General features: G+C 51.7%; 1 protein-coding gene across 1 annotated transcript; it reads right to left on the reverse strand.

The window, feature by feature from the left end:
• Nucleotides 1-3,824: 3,824 nt before the first annotated feature.
• On the reverse strand, nucleotides 3,825-4,882 carry LOC142818699 (olfactory receptor 52K2-like). Its single transcript, XM_075900144.2, has one exon. The coding sequence runs from the start codon at nucleotides 4,770-4,772 to the stop codon at nucleotides 3,825-3,827; it is 948 nt and encodes a 315-aa protein (XP_075756259.2). The 5' UTR covers nucleotides 4,773-4,882.
• Between the last annotated feature and the right edge of the window lie 6,073 nt (nucleotides 4,883-10,955).

Consider the following 10,955-nt stretch of genomic DNA (forward strand, 5'->3'; position numbering starts at 1 on the left):
AGCCGGGAACCAGGAGGACTACCAGAGGCGGCACCTCCGGTTCCTGGATCGACAGCTCCGTCTCCAGGACCACTGGGTCCAAGAGGACCTCAGGCTGCGCCGGAGGAGTCTGGAGGCCCTGGAGGAGCAGGGCCGTGCTCTGCGAGGCCACCTCCAGAGCCTGCTGGACCGCTTCCCATTTCCTCCTCCCCCTGCTCCCCCTCATGCTCCCCCTGCTCCCCCTGCTCCCCCTGCTCCCGCTCCTGCTTCCGCTCCTGCTTCCTCCACACCCCCTGTCCCTCCTGCCCCCCCCTCCACAACCATTCCCCACCAACGCCCCCGGACCCTCAGTGTGGCGAGACGGGAGAGGCAGCCGGACTCCCACCCCTGAGCTTTCCTTTCCCTTCTTCCCTTCCCTCCCCTCCCCTTCCAGCTCCCTCGTCCCAGGTTTCCCCCTCCCTTCTCCCACCTTCATTCCTCCCTCCCCCCACCCCAGTTCTGTGAAATAAACAGACGTTTTTGTTTGAAAAATAGGTGTCTTTATTTGACAGTAGGTAGGCAGGGAGAGGTCAGTCCTCCTCCTCCTCTACCTGGAAGCTCTCCCGCAGGGCTTCCCGGATCCGGACGGCCCCCTGCTGGGCTTCCCGGATGGCGGCGGTGCGGGGCTGACCGTAGTGTCCAGCCATGCGGTGAGCCTCAGCCATCCAGGCTGGCAGGAAAGCCTCCCCCTTCCGCTCACACAAATTGTGGAGCACACAACATGCCGCCACCACGGGAGGGATGTTGTGCTCGGCCAGGTCCAGACGGGTGAGGAGGCATCGAAAGCGGGCTTTCAGTCGCCCGAAGGCCCCCTCCACTATGATGCGGGCCCTGGTCAGCCTGGCATTGAAGGCCTGGCGGGAGGGATTGAGGTGCCCCGTGTAGGGCTTCATGAGCCAGGGCTGCAGTGGGTAGGCGGCATCCCCCCCAGGCACACGGGCATGTCCACGTCCCCGACCCTGATGTGGCGGTCGGGGAAGAAGGTCCTGGCCTGCAGCCGCTGGCACACGGAGGAGTTGCGATACACCCGTGCGTCGTGTGCTTTGCCGGACCAGCCCACAATAATGTCCGTGAACTGTCCCCGGTGGTCACACACGGCCTGCAGGATCATGGAGAAGTACCCCTTGCGGTTGACGTACCGGGACGCCTGGTGTTCCGGGGCACGGATGGGGATGTGCGTCCCGTCGATGGCCCCCCCGCAGTTGGGGAAGCCGAGGGCGCCGAATCCCCGGATGACGGCGTCCGGGTCGGCGAGGCGGACCACCCTGCGGAGCAGCACCCGGTTGATGGCCTTGACCACCTGCGGAGAGAGACACAGCAAAGCGCCAATCAGTGGGGCGCCCGGGTGGCTGGGAGCGTGCGTGTCCTGGCAGTGCCCCGCGCCCCACTCCCGGAAGCAACCCCCCTGGCGGCGTGTAGTACGGCCGGGACAGCCTGACCCCTCTGGTGCGGGGCGCTTTCGCCTCCTCCCGCCCCCCCCTTTGTCCCTGGGGCGGCCCATCCCCTCCTCGCAGCCTCCCTCCCCCCCGGCTCGGTGGCCAACGAGCGCCGTACCTGCATGAGCACCACTCCGATGGTGGATCTCCCCACGCCGAACTGGTTCCCGACGGATCGGTAGCTGTCCGGCGTGGAGAGCTTCCAGAGGGCGATGGCCACCCGCTTCTGGAGGGGGATGGCGGGTCTCATGCGAGTGTCCCTTCTTTGCAGGGCAGGGGCGAGCCACTCGCAGAGCTCCAGGAAGGTGTCCCTCCTCATCCTAAATTTCTGGGTCCACTGTCGGTCGTCCCAGCGCTCCAGGACGATGCGGTCCCACCAGTCGCTGCTGGTGTCCAGACGCCAGACGCGGCGGGGCACGCCGGTGCCGGGGCGCTGCCACGGCTCCTCCACGGCCCCCAGGGCGGCCAGGCGGAGAGGCAGGGGGCTGACGTTCCCCAGGTGGTGCCAAGCAGCCTCGAGCCATTGCTGGCAGGCTTGCAGCAGCAAGTCCAGAAAGTGCACCAGAAGGTGCAGGGCGAGCTGTGGCTCCATGTTGCCATCTGCGGCAGCCCCCCCTGAAGGGAAGCACCGACACACACGGGCACAGAGACCGACGCTTTGCTGTCCCTCGGCGAGGTTGGCAAGCAAGCAGGAAAAGCTGAGACCCGGCTGTCCAGGGGGGTCCCTTTAAGCACGAGCCTCAGAGATAGCCTCAGACAGCAGCCACACAAAGCAACTGCTGACCTGATGCCCTGCCAGAACCGGTTTCAGCCGCCCTTAAATGCCCCCCTGCGTCCAATCAGTCTAAGTCCTCCTTTTATGCCCTGCCGGCACTGCTTCCGGCCATCCTTAAGCCCTGTTCAGAGTCCACTCAATGTGGACTTACTAGTTCGAACTAGCAAAACGCTAATTCAAACTAGTTTTTAGTTCTAGACGCGTTAGTTTGAATTAGCTTAGTTCGAATTAACTAATTCGAACTAAGTTAGTTCGAACTAGCACTGTAGTGTAGACATACCCTAAGGGAGTTACCTGTCAACCACAGCCCATGGCCTGGCCGGCCATGCAGAGCTACAGCCAGTTGGGGTCTTTGTTCTGCAATCAGGGCAAAGCAGCAGATACGAGTCCAGGCCATCAGTCAGGGCAGGGCACCGGCAAAACCCTAGTTCAGGCCTGTGTCCAGGGCCGAGCAGCCAACAGCCAGTTCTGGGACCCAGGCCCTCGGCCAGGGTGGGCGGTGCAGGGTCTGTGGCTCAGGCTGTCCCCAAGTCAAGCAGCAAACAACAGTTAGTAGCCCTAAGGCCTTATTGAGACTAGGCCAGCAATAACGTCTGGGCTCAGGTGCATACTCTTGGTGGAGAAGCAAGGGGGCTGGGCATCCCAGCTCCAGCTCCAGTGGATGGCCAACAATCACAGCCACGTTGGCCTGGAATCGGGGACCACTGTATAAGGGGTGGGGTGATGGGCTAGAGGAGTGTGGGTCCTCCCTGCACCACCGTGCCTCAGAGAGGAGCCCTAATTCTAAGGGGACTGTGGAAAGTATGTGGAAAGTGGTCATAGATCAGCAAAAGGATGTTTGAGCACAGACCCCTGTGTACCTGGCTCAGTACGATACTCAGTAATGAAAATCCCCTGAAAGGCTGCAAACCTGTCAGACAATTCCAGTCAAGCTAAATTACTTAAGGCTTCACATGGGCCAGTGAACAAGATGCACCAACACCACAACCTCTGCTCTGCCACACCCGGCGCTTGCTAGCAAAGCCAGCCCCACTCCAGTGTCGTTTGGAGACAAATTGCACTGCCTCCCTCCCCACTCCTGCCTGGCCTGCTGAGCCCAGAGCTGCACCCTCCCAGCAGGTTCCTTGTCAGTCTATGGAAACTCCTGTTCCAATCTTAGGACAGAGGGAGCCCGGCTGGTGAGGATAGAGGTGGGGATATTCCAGTGAGTGCTGGAAGAAGGGGAGGAGAGGAGTGAATGAGAGGTCTGGGGAAAGTGTCAAAACAGAGGTGGCGACATGGGGGATGCAATGGAGAAGGGAGAGGGACCCATGAGGAAAGGGTGGGTGAGAGGCACATCTTTGAGGGAATAGGCAGGGAGGGCACAGGGACTCCGAGATGTAATTGCTCAACGTTTGAAAGGTGGAGAACCCTCTGGTTTGAGTTGTGCTCAGATCAAATCACCAGTTATTCACACGACAGACAAAATAAGAATAGGACACGGTTTAATGACTTCCTGAGTGCTCGGTAAGTGACTAAGTGAACAGAGCACAGCACCATGTCACCAGCTAGCTCAACACAGACCTTGATCTAAGCCAGAGCATCACGAGGAAAACTCAGGTGCCATTATGAATAAACGGATGGAGCAGCCTGTCCCGGATCTGTTTGGTCCTCAGCCCATAGATGATGGGGTTGAGCATGGCGGGCATTGAGTAGTACACGTTGTTAATGAGAGCATGGAAATACTGAGGCATCTTCTGGTCAAATTGGGACGTGAGGGAGAGGAAGAGCCCTGGGATGTAAAACACTATAATGGAACAGAGGTGGGAGATGCAAGTCCCAAAGGTTTTGAGCCGGGCGTCCTTTGTGGGGAGGCTGAAGATGGCCCTGAGGATCTGGGTGTAGGACACAACAATGAAAATCGCATCCAGACCCATCACACAGAATAGCAAAAAGAGGCCGTAGTGACTACTTACCCTGGTGTCACCACAGGCCAGTTTCACCACAGCGATGTGCACACAGTACGGCTGGGGGATGATGTTGGTTCTGCAGTAATGCCACTGCCTCGCCAGGAGGACGGTGGGCAGTTCAATTATAGTGCCACGCAACAATATGGCCAGGCCAATCTTGCCCACCATGAGGTTTGTCACAATGGTGGTATGTCTCAGGGGATGGCAGATGGCCACGTAGCGATCAAAGGCCATGGCCATGAAGATCCCAGACTCTATCACTGAAAAGCAGTGAAAGAAATAGAGCTGGGCAAAGCAGGCATGAAAATTGATCTCCCTGGAATTGAACCAGAAGATGCTCAGCATTTTGGGCATAAGACAGGTGGACATGAAGAGGTCAGTGATGGCCAGCATGCAGAGGAAATAGTACATGGGCTCATGGAGGCTTGGTTCCATCTTCACTATGAACAGGATGGTGAAGTTCCCCAAAACAGCGATGGTGTATATGATACAGGAGGGGATGGAGATCCAGACATAAACTGGTTCTAGCCCAGGAATGCCAAGCAGGATGAAGACAGAGGGGTTGGTGAAGTCCGTTGTGTTGGAATCTGACATTGAGAAGAGTAGAATGGGTGGAACTATCAGGAAGAAAGATGTCTCCTGCCTGTATCGTATGGTCTCCTTACTTCTTATGTGACTGGTGTCTGGGATGATGGTCGCAGGATAAATACCTGTAAGGACAGACAATGTTTGTATCAGGCAACACATGCACGACTGGTAAACGGTGTAATGGTGGAAACAGATTGGTCTATTCCCACAGGGTACATGCCTTTTTCGAAAGAGGCTTTTTCGAAAGATACTTCTGAAAAATCCTCCTTCGAAAAAGAGCAACTAGACTACAACCAGTACTTTTGAACCAGCAATCTGTTTTTTCGAAAGGGAGCACCCAGGCAGTCCTGATACTCTCTTTCGAAAAGCACAGTTTGCATTACATAGTGCCTTCTTTCAAAAGAGCACTTTCAAAACAAGGCATTCTTCCTCGTAAAACGAGGTTTTCCGCAGTCGATTTACTTTCAAAAGAATGTGGCAGCAGTCTAGATGCAGGAGAAGTTTTTCTGAAAAAAACCTGTTGTCTAGACACACCCACACTTGAAAGCGACATTTTCATTGTTTGTATAAATGATAGATGAACAGCCAGCCTTTCTAATGTGAATTCCATAGTTGATGAAGCTCCATGCTCACTAATGTGTGTGGTTTGGGAAACTTTAATAGGCCCCATCAGGAAAAAAATGAGTTGGGACGCTTGTTACCCATGTGTGTCTCTTACAGCACTGATAGTGAGGCTGGAGTACTGTAGAGAGTCTCTCGTTCGCCTGGTTACTCAAAATTTCAGAGTGGAGAAAATATATATTTGCTAAGACCTGTGCCGGAGGAACCATCCCACTTAGAACAGCCCTCAGTGAAAAGCCCTGGGGGTCATAGTCAACAACTGCACAGAAACAGTCACAGCAGTGGCCAAAGCCAGGACAATCTTGGGATACCAAAGGAATGGGATGGAGAACATAAGAACATAAGAATGGCCACACTGGGTCAAACCAAAGGTCCATCTAGCCCAGTAGCCTGTCTGCTGACAGTGGCCAGTGCCAGGTGCCCCAGATGGGGTGGACCGAAGACAATGATCAAGCAATTTGTCTCCTGCCATCCTTCTCCAGCCTCTGACAAACAGAGGCCAGGGGCACCATTTATATTCTTTTGGCTAATAGCCTTTTATGGACCTAACCTCCATGAAATTATCTAGTTCTTTTTTAGACTCTGTTATAGTCCTAGCCTTCACAGCCTCCTCTGGCAAGGAGTTCCACAGGTTAACTGTGTGTTGTGTGAAGAAGAACTTTCTTTATTAGTTTTAAACCTGCTACCCTTTAATTTCATTTGGTGTCCTCTTGTTTTTATATTATGGGAACAAGTACAGTAAACTTCCGATAATCCGGCACCTTTGGGACCCAGGGGGTGCCGGATTATCAGATATGCTGGACTATCAGAAGGAGAAGCTATGAGGGGTCTGGCTCCAGACCCCTCATAGCCCCCCCCTTCCAATAGTCCGGCTCTGCCCCAGGCATCCCTGATTCAGCCGCTGCTGGTCAGTTTCAGCAGCGGCTGAATCGGGGATGCCTGCAGCAGAGCAGCTGAAGTGCTGCCGGTTTGGTCCGGTAGCGCCAACCCTTGGCGTGGCGAGACCAACCTAGCAGCACCCCAGCTGCTCTTGGGGATGCCTGGGGCAGAGCAGCTGGGGTGCTGCCAGGTTGGTCCCCGCAGCGCCGAGGTGTGGCGCTACTTCATCAACCCGGCAGCACCCCAGCTGATCTGCCCCCGGCTTCCCGGATTCAGCTGCTGGTCAGTTTTAGCAGCGGCTGAATCCGGGAAGCTGGGGGCAGAGCAACTCCAATGGTCTGGCTGCCCAGAGCACTTCCGGGTTCCTGATGGTGCCGGACCATCAGGAGTGCTGGACCATCAAATGCTGGACCATCGGAGTTTTACTGTAAATAACTTTTCTTTATTCATCCTCTCCACACCACTCATGATTTGATATACCTCTATCATATCCTTCCTCAGTCTCCTCTTTTCTAAACCGAAAAGTCCCAGTCATTTTAACCTCTTCCATGAGGTGTAACAGTTAACTTGAATTAAGGCCCATGTAGCCACGGGCAGTTAGTTCAGACTAGGGAGATTTAAAAATGGCGCCCAGATGGGAAGATGCAAGTAAAGCCCGGGATATTTAAATCCCAGTTTTCATTTGCAACTTCGAATGCCTACATTAGCCTCCCTAGTTTGAACTATGGGGCTAGTGTAGACATACCCTAATAGAGTAGTAAGTCATGATTTCCCTTTACAGAAACCATGTTGACTTTTGCCCCACAAATTGTGTTCTTCTACGTGTCTGACAATTTTATTCTTTACTATTGTTTCAATTGATTTGCCCAGTACTGACATTAGACTTACTTGTCTGTAATTGCCAGGGTCGCCTCTAGAGCCCTTTTTAAATATTCATGTTATGTTTTCTGTCTTCCAGTTCTGGGCTACAGAAGCTGATTTAAAGGATAGGTTACAAAGCACAGTTAATAGCTCCTCAATTCCCCATTTGAGTTCTTTCAGAACCCTTGGGTGAATGCCATCCGGTCCTGGTGATTTGTTACTGTTGAGTTTTTCTATTTGTTCCAAAACCTCCTCTAATGACACTTCAATTTGGGACAGTTGCTCAGATTCATCACCCACAAAGGACAGTGCAGGTGTTGGAATCTCCCTAACATCCTCAACCATGAAGACTGAAGCAAAGGAATAATTTAGTCTCTCCACAATGGCTTTATCATCCTTGATTTCTCCTTTTGTATCTCGATCGTCTAGGGGACCCACTGGTTTTTTAGCAGGGTTCCCGCTTCGAATGTACTTTAAAAACATTTTGCTATTACTTTTTGAGTTTTTGGCTAGCTGTTCATCAAAATCTTTTTTGTACTTTCTTCTTACATTTTTACACTTAATTTGACAGTGTTCATGTTCCTTCCTATTTACCTCACTAGCATTTAACTTCCACTTTTTAAAAAGTGTCTTTTTATCTCTCTCTGCTTCTTTTACATGGTTAAGCCACGCCACAGTGGCTCTCTTTTAGGTCTCTTACTGTGTTTTTTTAATTTGGGGGTACACATTTAAGTTGGACCACTATTATGGTGTCTTTAAAAAGTTCCCATGCAGCTTGCAGGGATTTGGCTCTAGTCACTGTGCCTTTTAATTTCAGTTTAACTAACCTTTCATTTTTGCATAGTTCCCCTTTTTTTAAATTAAATGCCAGAGTGTTGGACTGCTGAGGTGTTCTTCCCACCAGAGGAATGTGAAATGTTATTATATTATGGTCACTATTCCAAGCGGTCCTGTAATAGTTACCTCTTGCACCAGATCCTGCACACCACTCAGGACTAAATTGAGAATTTCCTCTCCCCTTGTGGGTTCTTGTACCAGCTGCTCCAAGAAGCAGTCATTTAAGGCATTGAGAAATTTTATCTCTGCATCTTGTCCTTAGGTGACATGTACCCAGTCAATATGGGGATAACTGAAATCCTTCATTATTATTGAGTTTTTGATTTTCATAGCCTCTCTAATCTCCCTTAGCATTGCAATTTCACTATCACTGTCCTGCTAAGGTGGTCGATAATCATAGAATCATAGGACTGGAAGGGACCTCGAGAGGTCATCGAGTCCAGCCCCCCGCCCTCAAGGCAGGACCAAGCTCCGTCTACACCATCCCTGACAGATGTCTATCTAACCTGTTCTTAAATATCTCCAGAGAGGGAGATTCCACCACCTCCCTTGGCAATTTATTCCAATATTTGACCACCCTGACAGGAATTTTTTGCTAATGTCCAATTTAAACCTCCCTTGCTGCACTTTAAGCCCATTACTCCTTGTCCTGTCTTCAGAAACCAAGAGGAACAAATTTTCTCCTTCTTCCTTGTGACACCCTTTTAGATATTTGAAAACCGCTATCATGTCCCCCCTTAATCTTCTTTTTTCCAAACTAAACAAGCCCAGTTCATGAAGCCTGGCTTCATAGGTCATGTTCTCTAGACCTTTAATCATTCTTGTCGCTCTTCTCTGTACCCTTTCCAATTTCTCCACATCTTTCTTGAAATATGGCACCTAGAACTGGACACAGTACTCCAGCTGAGGCCTAACTAGTGCAGAGTAGAGCGGCAGAATGACTTCACGAGTTTTGCTTACAACACACCTGTTGATTCAACCTAGAATCATATTTGCTTTTTTTGCAGCAGCGTCACACTGTTGACTCATATTCAACTTGTGGTCCACTATGACCCCTAGATCCCTGTCCGCCATGCTCCTTCCTAGACAGTCGCTTCCCATCTTGTATGTATGGAACTGATTGTTCCTTCCTAAGTGGAGCACTTTGCATTTCTCTTTATTAAACCTCATGAGGCAGGTGAGGCAGGAACAGCCAGAGAACTGGAGCAGGTGGTTAACCCAGTGACTGTGGGTGACCAGCTTGCTGGGAAGTCAGTGGGCATGGAACAGGATCGTTCCCAGGTGAATGAAGAGAGTGGGAAGTTAGTGTCTCAGATTCAGGAGAAGGACTGTGTAGCTAAGTATGCAGAGCAGAACAGCTGTGTGGTTACTTTCTCTAGGATGCAGAAGATGGCAGTTACGCTCCCATCTCTGGACACGGTGGACACTCATACTCAATCAGGGAGGTTGATATCTGGTTCCATGTGGAAACAGAGATTGGAGGTGGACAGAGGAGAGACTTGGGAGTCTACAGCTTACTGCTGTTACCCCACTGAGTGGGGGAAGGGGGAGAATTCCAGGGCTATTGTGAGCCAGGGAGTCACGCCCAGCCAGCCCTTTGTCTTGGTCTGGCCAGAGGTTTCAGGCCTGGAGCCCAGAGGACAAGGGGGAGGGGCAGGACTTGCTTTGGCCAAGAAGATTTGCAGTTTAAACCTGAAGGGCCAAAACTGCAATGGTGTGGGGCCAGAGAAGGGGCCTGACGGAGAATTTCAGTATACACCTGAGATAGGATTGTTCTTGTTACTGACGTTAATTCTTGTAACCAATGTGTTATTGTTGCAGAGAATTGTAACGGTATACAGTGTGCATGAGCTTATGAAAATACCATGTAATCAGTCTGGAGATGTGCCAAACGACAGACGGTATGTAAGGGGACATTGGGATGTTGCTATTTCGTGGTTAACACTTGTAACTGGTCTTGGAACTTTTTACAGGACAAAAGGGGTTCCAGCCAGAAGGTCCTGTGTGAGAAGGGAAACTGAGGCACGCCACCATTTTGGTTGGGGAGGCCTGTGATGCCCTCAGTGATGTTACTGGCATCACTTCCTGCATCAATTTTGCGTTGGGGGTGTCATATTACCGAATTTGAGGGAAGCCGCCAGATCGCTGCTGCACCCCTTGGTGGGGGTGTTGGCCCCAGAAATTGGTATAAAGGGAGCCATGTCGGGTATTGAATGGGAGCTTATTGTTTGTTAATCCTATGTACGCTATCTATGTGAGTATATAATGTCTGTGTGTGTAGGTAGGAATCTATAATCTGTGTGGAAGCTGAATATTTCTCTGAATGTGGTTAAGGATTGCTATGGACAGGCTGAGTAGCGAAGCCTTGTGGAACAATGGCACTTGATGGCCCAAAGACACACCTAAAGCAGGAGGGTGGACACCTAAGAGCGGCCAGCAGAGAGAGGCTGAGGACCAGGTGACCGGCTGAGACCAGAAGAGGCCAGGAAGGAGTATAAAGAGGCCATGTGGTGGATGCCATTTTGTTCTCAGCTCAGCACTTCATCCCAGAGGCAGCACTGCAGGGATTGAAGAGCCCGGAAGACCTGTGAACCCATCCTGATCGTAGGATGTGCAATAAGAACTTTTAAACCAGCAGCTGCAACATCTCTGCTAGAGCCTGCACCGAGAACTGGGAGATTCGGTGCATGTAACGTACTGTACTTTAATAACCTTACTCTCAGGCTTTTCTTTCTTGTAATAATAAACCTTTAGATATAGATTCTAAAGGATTGGCCCAGCGTGATTTGTGGGTAAGGTCCAGGGGGTAAATTGACCAGGGATCTGTGGCTGGTTTCTTGGAACCGGACAGGACTTGTTCGGGGTAGGTGGGATTCAGTGCTAGGACCCCCCACCTGTGTCAGGCCCGGGGCCATCTGGGGCACGGATATTGCTGGGGTGTCGGAGGGGTTTTGCTCGGGAGGCTTCAGGCAGGCAGCTGAAGCGCTCTGT

The sequence above is a fragment of the Pelodiscus sinensis genome, chromosome 1 (genome assembly GCF_052426305.1).
Source record: "Pelodiscus sinensis isolate ZL-2025 chromosome 1, ASM5242630v1, whole genome shotgun sequence".
In the NCBI taxonomy this organism is placed as follows: domain Eukaryota; kingdom Metazoa; phylum Chordata; order Testudines; family Trionychidae; genus Pelodiscus; species Pelodiscus sinensis.